The 22,226-nt window shown below is 35.3% G+C and overlaps 1 protein-coding gene across 1 annotated transcript in view; it reads left to right on the forward strand.

Moving 5' to 3' along the window:
* Lamp2 (lysosomal associated membrane protein 2) overlaps positions 1-21,657 on the forward strand; it is a 37,199-nt gene extending 15,542 nt beyond the window's left edge. Inside the window, exons 4-9 of the mRNA XM_026379552.2 lie at positions 2,468-2,626; positions 3,379-3,566; positions 4,417-4,539; positions 8,494-8,557; positions 9,171-9,335; positions 18,963-21,657. Of these exons, the coding sequence (XP_026235337.2) occupies positions 2,468-2,626; positions 3,379-3,566; positions 4,417-4,539; positions 8,494-8,557; positions 9,171-9,335; positions 18,963-19,102 (839 nt within the window). The 3' untranslated portion in view covers positions 19,103-21,657. The remainder of the gene's footprint in view (positions 1-2,467; positions 2,627-3,378; positions 3,567-4,416; positions 4,540-8,493; positions 8,558-9,170; positions 9,336-18,962) is intronic.
* The last annotated feature ends 569 nt before the right edge of the window (positions 21,658-22,226 follow it).

Consider the following 22,226-nt stretch of genomic DNA (forward strand, 5'->3'; position numbering starts at 1 on the left):
TGAGGGGAGAGAGTGTTCATCAATCTTTTCTGACAATGTGAGGCAAGCTTTAGATACTCTCTCAGAAAAGAAAAAGTGCACAGTAAATTCTGCATATGGCATATAGTCCCTGAACCCATCCATGTGGCCAAGAGTGCCAGCTTCAAAAATGTTCTTATCAGTGGTCCTGATTAGGAGCAGAGAGAAAGAAGAGGTCATTAAGCAATAGAGGAGTGAGAAGGCTGGGTGGCCAAGTAGGACCTGAGCTGAAACTGGGCTAGCAGTCAAATTTGAGTAAGCAGAGGATTTTGAGCAGGATGTTTCCAGCAGGGGGAAGCATAGTATGTGCAACAGTAATTGGAGAGCTGCCTGATTAAAATAGAGGCTGTGTGTGTAGCAGAAGGAAAACAAAGTTGGCCAATGCAGTGGGTCTAAATTACAGGGGGCTGTGGAAGCCAGGGAAAGGCATTTAGCTTGATGGGCTAGGCACTGGGGAACCATTGTAGGTTTTTAAAGCCAGAGAAAGATATAACAAAAGCAGAGAGAGTAGTTTATAAAGAATATTCTACAGGATTAATTCAGAAATGAGGAGACTGCAGGCAGCGGTGCCAGCTTCAGAGGCTGTTACAGTTATCAAGGGATGATGTAATAAATGCCTGTGCCACGTAGGCAGTGGTTAAAGGAGAGGTTTAGTCTGATATATTTGGACAGAAAAATTGACATGCTAACATCTATCTCCCCCTTTCATTTTAAAGAAGGGAGGGATTTTTAATTTTGATATCTGAAACTTGTTGGAATTTTAAATGGCTTCCTTAAATGCACTGTTAGTAATTGTTTTTAAAATAATTGAGCGTTTTGAAGTTCTAACTTATTTTTAGGCATCTGATAATTGAAGTGACTTTGAAGCTGTTATTTTCTTTTTAAAAACATTTCTTCATGATTAAAATTTAAAAAATACAGAGAATAATTTAAAAGACCCACAGGTACTCATTACCCATAATTAATAAATGCTGTGTTTCAGTATTTGCTTCATTTTATTTATTTAAAGAGACAAAATTTTACAGATACATTTGAGGTTTCCTTTGTCCTCACTCCCCAACTCCATTTTTCTCCTTGCCTGCTAGGAGGCAGCACTCTCACAACTTTGAGATGTAAACTTCTTGTCTTTGTGCTTATATTTTACTGCATCTGTACCTATTCATAAATAATACATAGTTTTAAAAACTTATAGTTTCATAGTGTAACCCCAATATATCTACAACTTTTTTTTACTCATTTGTTTTTGAGGTCTGTTTTATATGCAGCCAGTTCACATATCTATTCATTTTTGTTAACAGTGAGAAACAGTTTTGGGAAAAATCTTCTAGTTCATTGGTTTAACAATTACTTTTACTATTAGCTAGTGCCAAGGCAGCTACATGATGGAGAGGTACAGAAGGCAGCCTATATTAAGGGCCTTGAATGGAAATATCTTCCTTTCTTGCTACTTCTTCAAAAGAAATGAAGCCATATAGATTTATATGATTGTAGTTTTTTTTTTTTTTTTGAATGGGGGGACTGAGATTGAACTCAGGGGTGAACTCAGGGGTGCTTTACCACTGAGTTACATCCCCATTCCTTTTTTTGTTTTATTTTGAGACAGGTTCTCACTAAGTTTCTCAGGGCCTTGCTAAGTTGCTGAGACTAGCCTTGAAGGTGCGATCCTCTTGCTTCCTGAGTCATTGGGAATACAGGCGGGTCCCACTGTATTGTTGTCTTTGAAATTCTACTCTAGCTATTCTAATAAAACCTGAATAGAATGGTTGCAATGTTACTTTCACCTTCTGAAGATTTCCTGAAATGGAACAGTCTTTAGATTCCATCTAGAAAGAAGCTCTGTAAGCCCATAAAAGTTGATATTACTTTGGGATAGTAGCACAAAAGTAAGGATTTTACTATAAAATCTGTATTAATTCATCTCTCTTCTATATCTATACTCAATAAGTCCTTTTAATTCTACCTTAGGTAGGTATTTTCAATTAGATCTCCTTGTTTTCTTCCTACTCCCCACCTTACCTTTCACCTCCCATTACATTGGCCTTCTAACTGGTTTCCCTCTTAGGTGGCTTCCCTTAAAAGTTTTCTGCTCAGCCTGTCCCCTACAAATTTGCTCTCTCCCTTAAAATAAATTATATGTGTCCTAGTTACTGCTGAAATTAGCCCTCCATTGCCAATAGAGAAAGTCTGTACTGTCCTTAGTTGGTAGAAGATTCCTCAAAATGAGACCACATGCAACTTGTCTTTTCTTCTTAGCCCCCATTACTTCTTCCTTATTCCCTATGTTTCAGCTACAGTGAACTTGTCATTGCCTTCAACATATTGTTATTCCCTTCAACATCCCTTTGTTTACTTCATGCATGAAGTGAGAAGAAAGTTATTACAAATATATTTATATTATCACTCTTTTCTTGCCTTCTTGGAAACAGTCATTGTTAATCTTGTTTTGTAGGAATTATTACCATTGACAATCATGTGGCATTAAAAGTTCCATTGAATGACATCTTTAGATGCAATAGTTTGATAACTATAGAAAAGAATAATGTCACTCAGCACATTTGGAATATTCTTGTACAAGCTTTTGTCCAAAATGGCACGGTGAGCACAAAAGGTGAGTACTTAAAGTATGTTTTTCTATACTAGGATCCTAATTTAAGAGTGGTATTAAATATATTCCATGCTTGTATAATTACATCAAAATGAATTCTACTGTCATGTATAACTAAGAAGAATCAATAAAATAAAAAAGTAGTATATCGGGTGGTATTCATTAAGGTCATTATCTCAAAGCATTTATATTTTAAGACTTGTGGCTTACACACGACCATAATTTTTTTTTTGTAAATAATAGCAGTTTTTGTGGAAATTTTTTAAACTTTAAAAAAAATTTTTTTTAGTCGTAGGTGGACACAATACCTTTATTTATTTATTTTTATGTGGTGCTGAGGATTGAACCCAGGGCCTTGCATGTGCTAGGCGAGTGCTCTACTGCTGAGCTACAACCCGAGCCCCTCTTGTGGAATTTAAAATGTAAAGTTTATGATATACACGTGGAATGATCTTTCAGCAAGTCTTTTTTTTTTTTAATGTGGTGTTGTGGGTCAAAACCAGAATCTCATGCTAGGCATGTGCTCTACCATTGAGCTATATACATTACCAGCTCTGGAATGGTCTTTCAAAAGGCTCTACCTATAATGTTTTCAGCTGATAAAACCTGATTTTTGTTTGATCATATCCTCGAATAGCTTAATCATCCACTCTTTAGCACGTTCCAAGACAAAAGCTTGAAAATTAGATTTTTATTTTCTAACCTTGACTAAAAACACTTTTGTTTATTGTCTTTTGTTTGTTGATTGGTTTTAGAATATCTGTGTGATGAAGACAAACATTCCACAACAGTGGCACCCATCAATCACACCACTGTGCCATCTCCTACTCCAACACCCACTCCAAAGGAAAATCCCTATGTGGGAAACTATTCGGTTCGTGATGGTAATAGCACTTGTCTACTGGCTACCATGGGGCTGCAGCTGAACATCAGTCAAGATAAGGTATGACTGTCTATTTTTATCATTACAGCCTTTTTGTGTTTCCTTCCAAATACTGTGTATCCTACTGTCAGCCCAAGAGTAGTGTTACTAGAATAATTCAGTTTTAAATAGAGATTCAATGTTGACTTTGAGTTTTGATTGGTTACTGTGAGCATGAAGAGTTAATAATTCTTGTAAGGCATTGACTTGGTCAGCAGAAAAATCTATCAGTTCATAGGATTCTTTGGAGTTTAGATTCTGTTTTCCCTTAGTAGGTCAAAGTACACATAGCTGAGTTGTGTTTCAGTAGCTTTAAAATAGCTCAGTGGTAGAACATTTGCCTAGAATGCTTGAGGCCCTGGGTTCCATCCCCAGCACCACCAAAAAATAAACTATAACTCCTTCATACTTTTAACTGAAATGTACAGAAGCTTGTTGTTCAGGAGTAGTGCAGCTTTCTGTTTTTTCCAGCTATTTGATGACTCAGATCGTAAAGACACTTTCAAGTACATGATAGCTTTTCTAGTTGCAGTGTTCCACTTGGGCTCCAGAGGGAGTGCCAGTGAACAAATCTTGTTTCCAGGATCCTGTGATTGAAAGAAACTAGACAGATGGCTCTTGTGCTCCGTAAAAATGTGTGTTTTCATTTGGCTCATTACTGAGGAAGCTTCCCTCTTGTTGTTGTTGTTGTTGTTTTTTAAGTCATCTGAGTCATAGCTTGAGGGTTTGTGCCAAGTTTGTTTGAAAGTAAGACACCATGAATTTAAGTATCCAAACAAAGGAGGTTTTGTTCTGCATTGAAGTTGAGTGTAAGGCTTTGCTGTCAGATTTTATAGTTAATCAGTACCTCCCCTTTCTTCTTTCCCTGAAGGTTTCTTCAGTCATTAACATTAACCCCAATTCAACTGGTGTCACTGGCAGCTGCCATCCTCAGACTGCTCAGCTTAGGCTAAACAGCAGCAACATTAAGTATCTTGACTTCGTCTTTGCTGTCGTAAGTAACAGATTTTTTCTAAAGTTGGGTTCATTCTCTGAGAAATACATCTGAAAGTTTAAACATTTGTGTATGGGGGTGTTCATGTCTTGTTTTATTTTCCATTTCAACACTATTAATTATACAGTGTAGTCCATTGATCCCTCTTCATTCCTCAAACTCTGCTTGGTGTTCTGTGGCTGGACTCTTTTATTAATATTCACCAAGAATGGCCTTTCTATTGTATAGTCTCTAGGGTAGGAGCAAGAATTAACTCACATTAAAAGAAAACTCTCTAATCTCTCCACATATAAATAATTTTCAGGATAATATTTTTTTCTCTTTCTGGTTAGATAACCCTCATGTTTGTGTATTATAATATTTTCAGCCTTTTGGAAGTAATGCCATTTGTAATAGTGTCAATAATAATAATAATAATACATTTGTTGAATATGATAAGGCCTCTGTATCTGTGGGTACAGCTTTCATGGATTCACCAACCTTGGGTCACCAATATTAAGAAAGAAGGGCTGGGGTATAGCTCAGTGGTAGAGTGCTTGCCTAGCATGTGTGAGGCCCTGGATTTCACCCAGTACTACCAAAAATAGAAAAAAAGAGTTATATCTGTACTGAACATGTACAGACTTATGTTCTTGTCACTAATCCCTAAGCAAGATAGTGTAACGATTACTTACATAGCATTTACATTACATTAGGTATTATTAGTAATTTAGAAGTGATTTAAAGTATGTAGGAGGATGTGTGTAGGTTATATGCAAATACTACACCATTTTATAAAAAGGACTTAAACAAACTCAAATTTTGGTATCTGTTGCTGGTCCTGGAACCAATCCTATGAGAATATCAATACTAAGGGATGACTGTACTTTCTATATATAAGAATTGTGTAAGGGCACATATTAACTCATTAAATCAGGATAGCTTAAAATGCCAGCATTAAGTTTGTGCTGTTGTTCACATTTGTATGAAAAGCTGAACCCTGAACAGAAGGTTTCAGGTTACGTATATCTGTCCTACTTCTTGCTAGAATTAATTAGTCATTGGGGACCTTTATTTCTACCTTCTCAGAAGCAATTGTTATCCTCATAATATTTCTGTGAGGGGATATATCTGTATACATATTGTAGCAAATGGAAATGAGCAATAGGGGATAGCTACAGATAAGGGAAAATGAACCACCAATAGTTCTTAAAATAAGAGCTATTATATAATTGGATAAAAACAAGTTCTGCTTTGTAATCAGATTACTGATATATAACATCTGATATGTAGATGAGAGGTATGTTGTAATTTCATATCTGAACTTGGTACCTTGAGTCTAAAGTATTTTTCTCTATAGAATATGTGCTGAGTAATTGAAGATTATATTAGACAATTATATTTTAGAAAGGATTACAAAATTTTTCTTTTTCTTACATTCTAATAATTCCTCTATGACTAGTGAGTCACTGTTAAAAATGTCAGGTAGGCTAGGGTGTTGCTCAGTGGTAGAGCATTGCCTAGCATACATGAGGCCCTGGGTTCCATTTCCAGCACTGTAAAATTAAAAAGAAGAAAGTGTACAAATGTCTAAAACTTGTTTTCTTCAGGCTGAGGGTATAGCTCAGTGGTAAGTACTTGCTTAATGTGCGAGGCCCTGGGTCCCATCCTTAGCAACATACATACATATACACACACATACACACACACCAAAAAAAAAAAAAACTTATCCTCTTCAGTATGGTAAGAGCAGACCTCCCTAGATATATTCTGTTATCTCATAGAAGTTATGGTTAATAAAAATGAGAAAAGTAATATTTGGGGTCATTCCCTTTTGAGTGATACATCTGACCACTGTGGTAGGCTCTTTAACGGAAAATGGCTTCTTCTGATCTTACATGGAAATGTTTAATATTAATAATTATAATATTTGTTTTGCCCTGTAGGCTATTTTAAAATAGAATCCAGCCAGGCAAGGGAGTGAATACCTATAATCCCAGCTATCCTAGAGGCTGAAGCAGGAGGATCACAAAAGTTTGAGGCCAGCCTGCACAATTCAGCAAGACCCTTTCTCCAAATGAAAAAAATAAAAATGGCTAGGAATGTAGCACAGTGGTAGAGCATTCTGTGTTCAATCTCTAATTTCACACATACACACAGGGATAATTAGAACAAATAAAACAAAAACAGGGCTGGGGACATAGCTCAGTTGGTAGAGTGCTTGCCTCGCATGCACAAGGCCCTGGGTTCAATCCCCAATACCACACACACACATAAAGTCTAGGAGTGTAGTTTAGTGGTAGAGCATATGCCTAGTATGCACAAGGTCTTGGTTCCATTTCTAGTACTGCAAAAAAAAAAAAAACTAATAAAATTAAATTATTATTATTTTTTTTTATTGGTCGTTCATAACATTACATAGTTCTTAATACATCATATTACATGGTTTGATTCAAGTGGATTATGAACTCCCGCTTTTACCCCGTATACAAATTGCTGTATCACATCAGTTACCCTTCCATTGATTGACATATTGCCTTTCTAGTGTCTGATGTATTCTGCTGTCTGTCCTATTGTCTACTATCCCCCCTCCCCTCCCCTCCCCTCCCCTCCCCTTTTCTCTCTCTACCCCTTCTACTGTAAATCATTTCTTCCATTTGTATTCTCTTGTCTTACCCCTCCTTTCCTCTTATATGACATTTTGTATAACCCTGAGGATCGCCTTCCATTTCCATGCAATTTCCCTTCTCACTCCCTTTCCCTCCCACCTCTCATCCCTGTTTAATGTAAATATTCTTCTCAAGCTCTTCGTCCCTACCCTGTCCTTGTTTACACCCCTTATATCAAAGGAGTCATTTGGTATTTGTTTTTTAAAGATTGACTAGCTTCACTTAGCATAATCTGCTCTAATGCCATCCATTTCCCTCCAAATTCTATGATTTTGTCATTTTTTAATGCAGAGTAATACTCCATAGTGTATAAATGCCACATTTTTTTTTATCCATTCATCTATTGAAGGGCATCTAGGCTGGTTCCACAGTCTTGCTATCGTGAATTGAGCTGCTATGAACATCGATGTAGCAGTGTCCCTGTAGCATGCTCTTGTTAGGGCTTTAGGGAATAGACCGAGAAGGGGAATAGCTGGGTCAAATGGTGGTTCCATTCCCAGCTTTCCGAGAAATCTCCATACTGCTTTCCAAATTGGCTGCACTAATAAAATTAAATTAAAATCTTAAAATGTAGTAACAATTCCAGCTATCTGGGTAACTGAGGTAAGAGATCACAAGTTCAAGGCCCACCTGGGCAACTTAGCAAGACCCTACCTGAAAATAAAATTTTAAAAAAGGTCTGAGGATATAGCTCACTGATAGAGCTTGCCTAGCATGCATGGGCCATGAGTTCGATTCCCAGCACCAACACCAAAAGAAAAAAAAATGTAATAGCAAGATATCAAACAAACAAAAGAGAATAGCAGGCCTGGGGATATAGCTCAGTTGGTAGAGTGCTTGCTTTGCATGTATCAAGGCCAAGGATTCAATCTCCAGCACGAGAGAGAGAGAGAGAGAGAGAGAGAGAGAGAGAGAGAGAGAGAGAGAGAGAGAGAGAGAGAGAGAGAGAAGCAGTAGAAAGGAAAGAATAGAGCTGGAGTGATTGAAAGGCAGAGAGTCCAGTAAGAGACTGTCATGATCTGGGATAGAAGTGGTGTGGACTCTGAAATCAAGATGAATCACATTGTGTATCCAAGAACCACATGACTACTCTGGTAGTCCACAAGTTGGAAATTAAATGAAGAGAAAAAGAGTTTTGCCACTTTGAGTTCTCTTTGCTTAGTTGCAGTTTTTTATACTAGCCCAGGTCTAATCCATGGTATCCTCTTCTCTGTATTACTCCTAGATCACTTTTCTTCTGTAGATATTAACTTTACCTGTAGACAGTTGTGATATGTTGATTAATTGGATGTTCTCTTTCAAACAGAAAAATGAAAACCGATTCTATCTGAAGGAAGTGAATGTCAGCTTGAATTTGGCTAATGGCTCTGGTAAGCAAAGCATTGGTTTAAGGGAGAAGAGTGTCAGTTATACTGAAGGACTAGAAACTATACACGTCTTATTATCAAAGAGTGCCTTATTCAGTGGAACCTTGTAAAAAGTATACCTTGACCACCACTTAAAATATGTAACTTTGAATATTTGAGTTGTGATATTCTATATGTTGCTATATCTCATCTTTTCAAACATGGTAGTTAATAGTTAAGGATGCAAATGATTTTTAAGCTGTAGAAACATCTATAGAAAGATGAGGGAGGTAGTTTATGACTGTAATCCCAGCTATTTATGTGGCTGAGTCAGTAATATTGCAAGTTTAAGGCCAACTTGGGCAACTTAATAAGACCTCTGTCAAAATTAAAGAGAAAGGGCTAAGGGTTGGGGAGGTAGCTCAGTGGTAGAGCACTTGCCTGGCATATCTGAGGCCCTAGGTTAAAATCTCAGTACTGCCAAAAGAAAAAAAAAATAGTGGTGGTAAGACTTGCTTTTTGTTGGTAGACCATGTTTCCTAAGCTCCCATACTTTACTAAAAAACACTGAGAACTGTCCATTTTTGATGTTGATAGGATAAGAAGTTACTAACCTGTATTTTTTTTTCCTGGAAAGTTTTCAGCATTGCAAATAACAACCTTAGCTACTGGGATGCTCCTCTGGGAAGTTCTTATATGTGCCACAAAGAGCAGACTGTTTCAGTATCTAGAACATTTCAGATAAATACCTTTGAATTAAGAGTTCAGCCTTTCAATGTGATGGAAGGAAAGTATTCTACAGGTAAGAATCAAGCAAGTTTTATTAATAATTATGTTCTTACATTGACTGATAGGTGGCTTTTTCTTTGAGTCATGGAAATTTATATATTTAAATAGAGAAATACGAACTCTCCTCTTCTTGACTCTACGATGTAGAGTTCTTATGGCAATGGACGAGTTGTATAACTATATTTGGCCCATCATTTTGCTCAAGCCAAATGTTTTTTATGATCTGAAAACTATTTGGAGCTTTAAGTGAGCTTACTTAAAATATAGTTGCGTCTTGGTTTCAGTTTGGAAGGGATGGTACCTTGGAGCAGCAGCTTTGAGTATCTTATCTGCCTTCTTGGGGCCATCTTCTCATTGGAAACATTTTCCTACCTGAATGAAAGCAGTTTGGTCTGATCTCAAGAAACAAAAATAAAGAGGGATAGCAAAGCCTCAAATATTGCGAACTATGTTATTAGCAGCCAGAATTGTCTGACGAGTCCTCAAAGCATGTACCAGTGCAAATGAGGCTTTTTGAAAATCAACTCAGGGCTAATGATGGCATTTATAAGATTTTTGATGAAAGTTCTTTGAAGAACTTTCATTATAACATGTTCATGTAAATGTGAAAGATGTATTTGGCATTCACAAGATGAAAATTTGCATAAAGAAAACAAAGTACACAAAATTCCTTAAGTAACTTGTCCTTTTAAACCAATTACTTAAAATTGGAGGTTTGTGCATCACAGATTTGCTGAGCAGAGCTATTCCAGTCATCAATATCCTTTTAAACAATTAATTCTATGGTTTAGAAGGAAATGTAGAAGCAGTGCTTAAAAGTGAATATGCTGGATAGGAATGTGGTTCAGTGGTTAAGCACCCCTGGTTTCAATCCCTGAAACAAACAAACAAACAAAAAAGTGAATATGCTGTGAGCCATTCAACTACTTCTTCAAAGGTGATGAATACCTCGTCAATAAATGGGCTCTTTACCCTGCCATTCTTGTGAGTAGGGGTGTTAATCACAACTTTAAGAGTTATTTTTAAGAATTCATTTTTTCTTTTGTTGGTTTTACTTATGTACTTCATTTTTTGATCCTTTAGTAACTTTATTTTTGGAGTCTTAATCTAGCTCCCCTATATCTTCACTATAATTTTAGATCCAGATTTGTGTTTAGAATTTAAAATCTTTTTCAGTGTTATTATCAGTTAAGGTCTATTTATCTAGTCAGTTATAATATAGATGAGCTGTTCTTTTTCTTTAAATTTCTGGTTTTTATGTGCATAGAATTTAAAATGTCACCCAAAGAGGTATATAGCATTTAATACTATTAAATGCATAATTTATTTGTGGAACTAGGTTCTTGGCTGTGGGTACCTATAAATACAGCACATAGGTAATACTTGAGTGTATATGGGGAGGAAATAGAATTGCAATAAGGTAGAAGAGTGTTGATTGGATTTTGTTGGATCAGACTATTCTCCAGAAATAGAAAAATAGTCCCTGTAGGCTGCTAGCCTGGACCAAATTGATAAGAAAGGTAGTAACCACACTCAGGTTAGTAAGAGGTCCCAGTTTCTTGACTCATGTAGCCACTAAATCATATATTCTCAATCAGAGATCTGAAAACTTTTTCTTAAAAGATCCAGACAGTATTTTTTAGGCTTTGGGGTCACATTGTCTTTGTCTCAACTATTCAATCTGTCATTATAACATGAAAACAGCCATAGGTAATACATAAACAGCTGAGTGTGACTGTGCTCCAATAATGCTTTTTTAATGGACACTAAAATTTGAATTTCATGCAACTTTCATGTGTCACAGAATATATGTCTCTCCCACAACCATTTAGAATTATAAATATGATTTTTAGCTCTTGGGCCAGATTTGGTCATGAACTGTAGTTGACTGACCCAAATATAGAGGAACTCTAAAGCCAGCCTGGTTCTTCTAATCTTGTAATACCCTGCTATCCAGTTTCCCCCAGAGACAATCACAGTACCACTGGGAGTCTAATCTGGCTATGTAGAAATAGGCTAAATTAGCTCTCTTAATTTCTGATAAAGTGATACTCCTGTTTTGGAAAGAACTTGGAATGTAAACAAATACACAACCATACACACACGTATGTATACCGTGTAATCCAGTGTGTGTTTATAGACATAAATGAATTTATACATATTCATGTGTATGAATTCATATATACACATAAGCATAAATATAAAAAGACAAGTTTTAGGATTTTAGTTTTAGAATAGCCCATAATTTTCTGTAGCTTTATCATAAAAATATAACTGTCATAATTAAAATTGATTTTGTAAGCATTTCTGACTTTTGAATCAACATCTTTTACTTTTGAACATTCTTTTTTTGATTATACTCATTATTTGTTACACACTTTTTCTCACCTACAGCCCAGGAATGTTCGCTGGATGATGACACCATTCTAATACCAATTATAGTTGGTGCTGGTCTTTCAGGCTTGATTATCGTTATAGTGATTGCTTACCTAATTGGCAGAAGAAAAAGTTATGCTGGATATCAGACTCTGTAACACTAATCCACATGTGATCTCTGTTATCAAACAATAAAGCAAGTACAAGTTCCAACCTGCAATACTGTTCAATTTAAGGTATATTTAGTTGTAGTCCTGCTCTTAGAATGGGTGGTATGAGAGATTTTTGAACTTAAACAAAAAAATTCTATAAACTATAAATTAGCCATGTGATATTGGTTTCCCAACCAAGGAATAGTTATTTCTATAGTAAAAGACACATGCAAAATCACCTGTATTATAGGTTCTATTTTACTGTCTTGAATTAGTATTTCAGTGTTTTCACTTATGTATATCTGACTAGAAATATACAGCTTAGGAAAAACAATTTTTGAAAAGATATCTTTTCCTTGCATGAGGTTGAGTTGGGACAACATATTCTATAGTGAATTTGTACTTGCTCCTTTTTGCTTTTTTTTTTGTGTGTGATTTTGTTTGCAGGTTAACTTAGCTACTTTGGCATTGCTGCATATTTGATCCATGAAAGAGATGCTAGTAGATTTGAACAGGGCCTAGTATATTATGTTCTTACAAATGAATGCTTTTCTCATGCTTTTTGAATACATTTGTACTTAATGTGGCTGTAATGACAAAAGACACAAAAGCTTTTTCAATTTTAGAATAGGTGTTAATCTTATTGTTTAATGCTTTTTTTTCAAAAAACTGGACGTTTCAATCTTTTAAATTGCAAGATGCAAGACTATTCCAACTGGGCATTTCAATCTATTTTTTAGGTGCTTTAAAGATAATTGCTAGGCAGTGCCAATTGAGGGCATTAGTCTTTTGTACCCGTAAATTGGCCTCTACATGTAGTACTAAAATTAATGTAGATTTCTCTTTAACCTTCCAGTCTTCCTTGTTGGTGGTAATGTATTTTATTCTTTTCTTTTTCTCAAAGAAGAAATGCCAGTATGTCCTAGAACCTAGATCAAGTGCACTTACACTTAGAAAATAACTTGTACTCAACCCAAAAGTCTTGGTCTTCCCTCAGTCTATTAAAATGTTATTCATTTCCAGTTTGCATTGATTGCTACAACATTTAGTAATTTGGCTTTTACATTTAAATGGTTCTGTGCTAATCAAAACTTACATTGTTATTGTTCATTATGGTAGAATCATTATTAATTCATATACTTTGTATTCAGTTTTGTGATGGGAGAGATGTACCAATTGTCTATTTACTGTGCACCACCTAATGCTTATGTAAGAAAGCAAACTTTTTCAGCATATATAGTTAACGCATCAAGTATTCCTTGCAGATTCTGCACGCACATGCGTGAGCACGCTCACACACACACACACAACACACACACACACACACACACACATTGGTATGGCTGAGCAAATTATTTTTTAAAATATCAACGTGCAGCCATATGTGCAAGGTTCCTGTGGTTATTTGGGGAGGGCAGATTATATGCCTCCCCATCAGTAGGAAATGAAGAACTAGTACTGGGATTACTATTCAATGTTGGAGTGCCTGCCTGCATGCACAGGGCCCTGGGTTCTACACACAGTACTGCAAAGACAAAAACAAATAAAAAAATGAGGAACTATCTGGGTTCCAAAATTTTGATGTTGAATACATCAGTACATACATGCACGCATATATAGATAATTGCATGTTAGCATGTTTATGTCTGTAACTGTCATTAGAATGATAAATAATTTCTCTCACTTAAATTTGCTGTCTGTTTAGCCTGAAAATCTTACTGGCTCAGAATCAGATTCCTGATTGACTTAACCCCTCTCCTAGAGCTACTTTGAGCTGAATTGCCAGCTTAAATTGCTTCCTAAAGACTAAATCTGATTTTTAAAAATTATTTTTTTATTTGAAATATGTTTTAGTATAAAATTGTTAATCTTATAAGAGTGGATAATACTTTTAAGAATGTGGGCCTTAGAGATTTTTCATGAGTCAAAACAGCAGTTTTAAAAACAAAAGCAAAAACAAAAACTTAGAAGCACAAGTGGGTGGCATTGGCTTAATGCTGTTAATGTTTCTAAAAGTTTCTACCTTTAGATTATATATCTGATTCATATTAAAATACCTCTAATAAGCACTGTTTTATAGAAAATCTGACTTAAGTGAATATTTTTGTATTCTACATGGGCCAGTTTATATTCTGCTATTTACACTATGATTTCCTATAGCCACACGTTCTCTGTATTTTTTGTAGTGTTGTTGTTTTGTTTTACTGGGTTTGCACCTTGATGCTAAAATTCTATTTGGTTTGGGGTGTTTTTCATGTTAAAGCATTTGTATAAAGAAACTGGTCCATGTAAATACTTTCCATGTTTTTTTTCTCAATGTTTAAACCACTAGCTATTGTATGGTATCTCTCTTTAGATATTTGCCTGTTTGCTCAACATTGCTTCTAAAACAATAAAGATTCTTTTATTTCTTAAGGAAATTTGCTCACATTTTTTCCCGTTGGTTAAAGTCAAGATTTTATATACTACACAATCGCAATTTCTTTCAAAAGAAAAATCTTTGTAAATGCTTAGAAGTAGAAATATTCTGTGTAGTATTCTCTGGAAGAAGGGGCATACACAGGCCTTGACAGATGCTAAACTGGCTACAGAATAAGAATTACCTTGGAATTGTGTTTTTAGTAAAAACACATACTTTATTACAAATACACTTCCCAGGTTTTCCCAGGCTCCAACCCTAGAGTATGTCACTTAGCAGATCTGGGATGAGGGGTGTGTGTGTGTGTATGTGTGTGCGTGTGCGTGCGTGTGCACATTTCCCTGCTGAATCTGATGCATAGTCAGAGAGGGACCCAGAAATCTAGAATATTTATTTCATAGTAAAAGCTTCAGAGTATCTCTTCCTACACTTCTCAATTCCTAAAGTGAGACCAATATTTCATATCTGTACATAGCAGCTTTTCATAGCAGCTATCCAAAGTGAGCTATTGATCTGAACCAAAGTAGGATTGTGTGCAATCCATCTCTTAACTTATCTTAAAATACTTCAATCTTCCAATTTCCAGATAGTTTCCTGGTCACTGTAGTAATCACACAAGAAAACTAAGCTGGTAATTTTTCTCTGGGTTACCCAGTTAAGCCATATGAATGCTGTTAGTCATGGCTCCCAATACTGCTATTAGCTACCATGTGATTTTGGCCAGGTTGCTTCACTCCTGGGATCTCAATTTTCTTCATTTAGGGATTGGGGCTTTAAAATCCTGCTACTTTTATTTCTTTGAGTGATAATTTCCATTTCAAAGAAGATAAATATATATTTGAGTATTTTTAGAAGGAATCTGGTAAGAAGTGACTTGTTGTGTATCAAGATCATACTCTACATTCAATAAAGTATTAACCCCTCAGTGTACAGTGCACCTATCTTATTTCCTGCATTTTTTTTTCCAGGAGGAATTCTTATAAGATCAGATTTGTTTTTCTTTCTTTTGGTACTGGGAATTAAACTCAGGGGCACTTTACCACTGATATACATCCCCCAGCCCTTTTTATTTTTTGAGACAACGTCTAAGATGCTTAGAGACTCGCCAAGTTACTAAGGCTGGCCTCAAACTTGTGATCATTTTAACTTAGCCACCCAAGAGTTAGATTTTTAAGATTAATATCATTTCATCTGATTTTTAAGGTTAGATAATGTCAAATTTTCTTGCATTTGTCTGTCTCACTCATCTCCTTTTAGCTACCATGTCTTACCTTGGTAGCTAATTTTCTGCATCAATAACTGTTATATGTTGTCTTTGAAAAGTATAGACATGCATAAGTGGTAGAAGCTTTAAGTATCCTTTCAGCTTTATGTGATTTACTTTGGTTTCAGTATTGATCTAAAAGGTATATAACAAATATATGTCGCATAAGAATGTGAGTCTTAGAGTAGATTCTTAATGTGTGGTGCTGGGGATTGAATCCTTGGCCTTGGTGCATGCAAGGCAAACACTCTACCAATTGAGCTATATCCCCAGCCCCTCAACTGCTTTTTAAGGGAGTTTTACATTTTGTCATAAATGTATATCTCAGCTTTCCAATTCTTATGCTGAAAATTTTATTTGAAAAATTTCTGAACAGAACATTGAAGATTAACTGTTTATAATCTACTGTTTCAATGAAAGTTTTCATTGAAATTTCATTGGTCATGAAACTTTTAGTCTTAAAAAAATATCCATTGCTTCTGGCTATTAAACTCCTCCATAGATGTACTTTTCCTTTCCCCAGAAATATTTTCAATATGGTATTAAGTGTACATTAGGCAAATAGGTCAGGTCAAAATGACTTTTGGAATGAGAATTTTCTTTTTTCAGGATACAATCCTATTAAATTACTGTTTTCCCAAAATTTCTTTCCATTACCTAAAAAATTTTTAAAGATTGAATTCATAAAATCAATAGTTATTATAAATTAATATTTCACACACTAATTGAGAGCATTTTAAGTAAGTGACAGCATCTGGAAAGATCTTTGTATTAGCGGAATTGCCTTTTTGATCTACTCTGGGAATATTTGTCTTACATGAAAGCCTTATTGGCAGTATTTATGAAAGTCGTTTCAGTACTAGGTCAAATACCCAATTTGGGAAAGAGAGGACTGTGAGTCTGTTGCCAGAATAAGAAATTAATCTACTAATGAATTTTTTAAAATCCAAGAGATATTAAATTCAAAGCATAATACTTTATGATACGTGTCACCTAATAGTTTATAGGCTGAATGGTAATTTGGGAAATTGAAGGGGTGGCACTCACTGAGGACTCTTAACATCATCTATTCACAGCTCACATCTGGCAACCTCAGCTATCTGTATTCTTAACAGAACCAAGTTAAAAAACATCATTGAGCTGGCAGCCAAAGTCAATGTCAAAAAGTCCATAAACTCCGAGGTTGCATCTTGTTCCCAGTTACTGTCCCAGAGGGTTACAGGAAAAGAAAAAGAAAAAAAAAAAGCCTGGCACATTTCTTGAATACAGGCAAACTCAGAATTGCCTTCAGCCTATTCATTCTTATTTTTGACCCAATTCAAATAAACTTAATTGCCTGATTTATCAATCCCTGGTAGATTGCAAGGTAGGAAGAGAACTAGGGCAGTAAGAGGCAAGGAAATGGGAAATAGAAGTGGTAGTTTACCATGTGAGCTCTCTTCTTCCCTTTCCAAGTGTGTGTCCATTTGTACTATTCCTTCCTCTCTCTAGTGTCACTGTAGGTTTTCTTGATTAGTACTTCTGAAATACCATTCCTCTTGCCTCCTAGGAGACCTTATACCAGTCGGCATCTTCAACCTATCATTTGCTAATAGCGCTTTAAACATTTGTCTCATCCTAGAAACATGTAAGTCTCTTCCACTCACCTGCCATCTTTTCTTGTCTTTGTGTCCTCCTTCTAACTACCTCTATATTGCTTCTCTTTTCTTAAATCATTTTAAACTCCTTGAAATGAGCATGTGTTCCTTATCCCATGTTCTCAATTTCCTAACCAATCACTTCCCATTTACTTGTAAATCTTTGGCAATTTGACTCATACCCTTCTACTGTCTATATTCCTAGATTCAATGGACATTTTTCAGACTTCTCTTAAGACTTTGCTATTCTCCTATGCTAATTGAAACTCTCCCTTTCCTTCACTTCAGTGGCACTATTTTCTACCTGTCTTTTCTACTTCTTTTTCCTACTCTGGTCTATCTCTCAAATATGAGTGTTCCCAAGGATTTTGTCTCTGGACCTCTTTATTTGACAAGCTCTCACTGAGAAATTTTGTTGTACATGGTTTTAACTACCACTTGTCATATGACCACTTGGTTTGAACACAGGCATAAATCCAAAATGGAGCGACTCTCTAGCTTATCCTCTCCCAACCCTCCCCCATCAAATAACTACAAATATAACAATACTGAAAGGCATATGTTCTTGAATTATTACCATGATGAATGGCACCAGCATGAACATAATCACTTAAGTGTGGAATTGGAAACTATCCTATTAGCACCTCCTCCTACACCCTCTACATCCATTTGGTCAATTCTGCCTTCTAATTGAATCTCCAGTCTGTCCTTTCTGCATCTTCACTTCATTAATCTAGTTCAGGGACATAATATTGGTCACTTAGACTCTAGTAATAGAGGTGCCGCCTAACTTAACTACCTTTAGGCTTCCTTCTGCCATACCTTCTGAAACAAAAATATCCTGCTTAAAATCTTGATGCTGATATTTTTTTTCTATGAGGATAAGGCCAAACTCTCTAGGAGTATACAGTGATCTTATAAGTTGGTTCTGATACATTTTTCTGCCTCCTGTCCAGTTGATCCATTGTTCTAGCTATGTCAGCTTGCTTGTTGCACCTGAAGTGCCAAGTGTTCTTGTCCTCCATATTTTTGTCTGTGCTGATTCTTATGCCTGGAATATCTTTATATCTTTATCTCATTACCTGTATGGGTAATTCATTTTCATCCTTAAAAACTCAGCTCAATTGTCACCTTTTAAAAAGTGTGTCTTGTGTAACAAGGCTGAATTGAGTGTGCCTCTGAAACACTTCCATTGAAACTTTGTGTATTTCTTGCCTCAACCACAGCATATTTGGAAATTATAACCACTTACTTCCTTGTCTGAGTCTCACACTAGACTGAGCATCTTGAAGCCAACAAGTATGCCACTAGGGCCAGTTTTTATCTTTCTTCCTTATTTAATGACTCCAGATTTCCATGCATTGAGTTCTGTGTCTCTTTTATATAGTTGTCATTAGTTAATACTTAATAGTGTACAGTATTCCAAGCACTGTGCTTCTTTAACATCATAACATTTTGTCTCTGAAGCTCACAGCCTGATCATCAAGGAAAGGTTAATTATATTTATTCACTATCTTCTGTTTAAGAAATCTGAGAAAAATGTGATCATTTTGTATACATTTCATCCAAAATGACTACATTTTTTTGTTATGTAAAAGTGTATGGTTTGGTTATTTGGGAAGTCACTTCTGTGGAACATCTCATTTGCTAATAATATAATGCCAGTGACTTGTTATCTTAATGTGAAAAACAAAATGTGTGTGCTGGGAAGTACTGTCATTTTAACTTAAAATGGACAGATTTGAAATTTTGTCATTGTTTCTGTTCTCAATTGTCCTTTCTCCATATCTAGCTCAAGACTGCAGTGCAGATGACGACAACTTCCTTGTGCCCATAGCGGTGGGAGCAGCCTTGGCAGGAGTACTTATTCTAGTGTTGCTGGCTTATTTTATTGGTCTCAAGCGTCATCATGCTGGATATGAGCAATTTTAGAACCTGCAATCTGATTGATTATATAAAAATACATGCAAATAATAAGGATTTGTTGCCTCTTGGTATATGAAACAATTTTCTTCTTAAAAATGATATATTGAAACCTTAATTCCTAAATCATTCCCAGTATTTTAAGATCAGTCTTTATTAATAAAACTGCTCTCTCTCTGATTAGCTTAAAATTAAAAAAAATGTTTTATTTACTGGTTCTGAGGACAAATTTTGATCCTAACCTAAGATGCCTGAAACTTATTAACATGGCCATTATAAAAACAAAATATGTAGTGTGTTTTAGTGGAATTAATAAATATTGTTTCACTACTGGTGTTCTGTTTCAATGTATAAGAACTATCCTGATTTAAACTCATCACTGTGCCTTTGCATATAGTTCATTAAGTAAATGTTGATGTGGCATAAATGCCTATCACATATGCTTGAACTCGATTTTCAGTGGAATGAAGCAAACACTGTCCTTAGGGCCATCCACATTTTTAAGGTTATGCGACTTTTACTGATTTTTTTTTTTTTTTTAGTTCCAGTAAAGAATTAAATCAGTGCTGGGTGGTAATGTACACCTGTAATTCCAGCAGCTTGGGAGACTGAGGCAAGGGAATTGCAAGGTCAGCCTCAGCAAATTAGAGAGACCCTGTCTCAAAATTTAAAAAAAAAAAATGAAATCAGTATCTCAGGTTTGTGATTTTTTTCCCCCTAGGTAAAAAACAGACCCAAGAGGCTACCACAGAACTTAACCTGGCTCCAGAATTAGAGTTTTTTTTAATACTTATTTTTCAGCAATATAGACTGAAAACATTCAAGTATATTTAACTACTTGCCTTTTATTCCTTGTATTTTGCTCCTCTTTGGATGCCTGATTAGCATTGAAAGATAGAAATATTCTATGAACTAATTAGGACAGATTGTGTTGTGTTTTTCTACCTCATCTTGTTGATCTCTAGAGCATTAAAATCTATTTAGTGTTGTCATCAGACTGGTACTTATGAAATGTAAGCTAACAGCAATCTCAGAAGGGAGGTAGTGAAGCATAGCAACTAGGCTCTTGCTTCTTCAAGACAGCCCCCATGGGGCAGAACATAGATGAGGGTATAGAGAGGCTGTTGGCATTAAAATGAGCTAAATAATCAGCCCTTATTGAAACATTTATGGTATAAGTGGGGCACAGATATTGAATGTATAGATAACTAAGAAGGAAGCTTAATAGATGAGAAGTTTTCATATTGAAGTGAAAGTTTGAATATATATATCAGCTTATTCAGAGTTTCTATAACTTACTGATTAACAATACAGTGTATCTTGGTACCCAGCTTTCAATCCCCAACTGAGGGCTTGCAGTAAAATACAGTAAATCTTTTCAACAAAGGCTAATGTGATTACTGAAATTCACCTTATGTTTTCCAAACCTTTCCAAACTTTTTTTAATGAATGGCAAAACTGTAAGAGGAGGTAAAGTTAAAATTAGAGGGAAAATGCAAGTTATTGCACAATAATAAATCACACCAAATATCACATTTTATTAATTGCCTTAGAATTATGCTGGAAAGTATCTTAAAGATTATTTACTCTAACAACATAATTTTCTGAAAGGGGAGTGATTTCACTGAGGTTACATATCTAGCAGGCAACAAAACCATTGCATTTTGATAAAAACTGCCCCAATGAAATCTAATTATTCAATAGTGTAACAACTGCTGGTTTAAAACTTGAAATAATGAGATCACAGTTGGGCACTTTGAGCTGCTGCTGTATCATTTTGCTTAAGTATTTTTAAAGCATTGAATATTGGCCTTTTCAATAGTACTGTACTGAGACACTCCTATTATGATCTCTGCTTGTTATTACTTCAAACCCTAAACATCTTTGGATGGGATCACAAATATGAGAAGAAAAGAGAAAGGAATGAACACTTGTTGACTGCATGAAGTATACCAGATAATACAATTAGAATGAATCCTTAAATATCTTATAAAACCACAATTACTATTTTCCTTTTATAGGTGAGGAAAGTGAGGCCTAGTTTAAATAACTTGGCAAAGTCCTTCAGCTGGTACTTGAAGGAGTCAGGATTCAAATTCAGTTCTGCCTAAATTCAGAGCTTAAAATTCAAATTTCACCCACTGCCTTCCTGGTGGTCTCTTTTTTTAAGTGTAGATGATTACTCTTTCCCCTAGTGCCATTAGACAATTAAACCTAAAATCTTCTTATATAGGGCAAGCATAATTCTGTATTTTGGACCTTTTCCCATTTTTCCTTTAACTTCTGCTTTTTTGTATTGAAGAATTTGGTGTGATTTTAGATGATTATAATAAGAGATATAGGGTGATCAGTTGCTATGAAATATTTGGATTGATCTTAAGAAATAAGGATAATGCTATAAAAGACTAACCTATTATCAGAATGCTTATTTCTTGTTTGCTTGTTTTGCTTAATTACATTCTTTACTAATTTCCTCTCCTTGCTGTCTGTTCTTTTCTAACAGCTGAAGAATGTTCTGCTGACTCTGACCTCAACTTTCTTATTCCTGTTGCAGTGGGTGTGGCCCTTGGCTTCCTTATAATTGTTGTATTTATCTCTTATATGATTGGAAGAAGGAAAAGTCGCACTGGTTATCAGTCTGTATAGTCACTGAGATCTCATGCTTTTTTTTTCTTTTTGCAATCAAAAGTTATGTTTCCATTGGCTAAAAGCCAGGAAATGCTTTATAGTAGATTGATTAAGATCTATCTCGGACTAACCTCAGTGAGTTGCCAGCTAATTTGGGCATGAGTAGCACCTATTTAAGAAAAAAATGTATTAGGACCATTGTTTCTATTTTTCTTTCCTCCTCTTTTGTTAAAATGTAACTGAAAGAAAAATTATGGCTCAGAATATGTCTTTTTAAAGTAAATAATTATTTTAAGCCTCGGGATCCAATTATGAAAGCATTTCTACTGAAGTATAATTTTATATGTTGCAGTTACTTGTATTTTGCTACTTTGATGTTATTTGCAAAATCAAAGCTGTAAGAGAATTTAATGTGCTTCCGGAAATAAATTCAAGAACATAATGAATTCATTTTCACTGGTGACAAACATAAAATTTGGTTCACAATAAGACTTCCTTTCCCAAT

The sequence above is a fragment of the Urocitellus parryii genome, chromosome X (genome assembly GCF_045843805.1).
Source record: "Urocitellus parryii isolate mUroPar1 chromosome X, mUroPar1.hap1, whole genome shotgun sequence".
In the NCBI taxonomy this organism is placed as follows: Eukaryota; Metazoa; Chordata; class Mammalia; order Rodentia; family Sciuridae; genus Urocitellus; species Urocitellus parryii.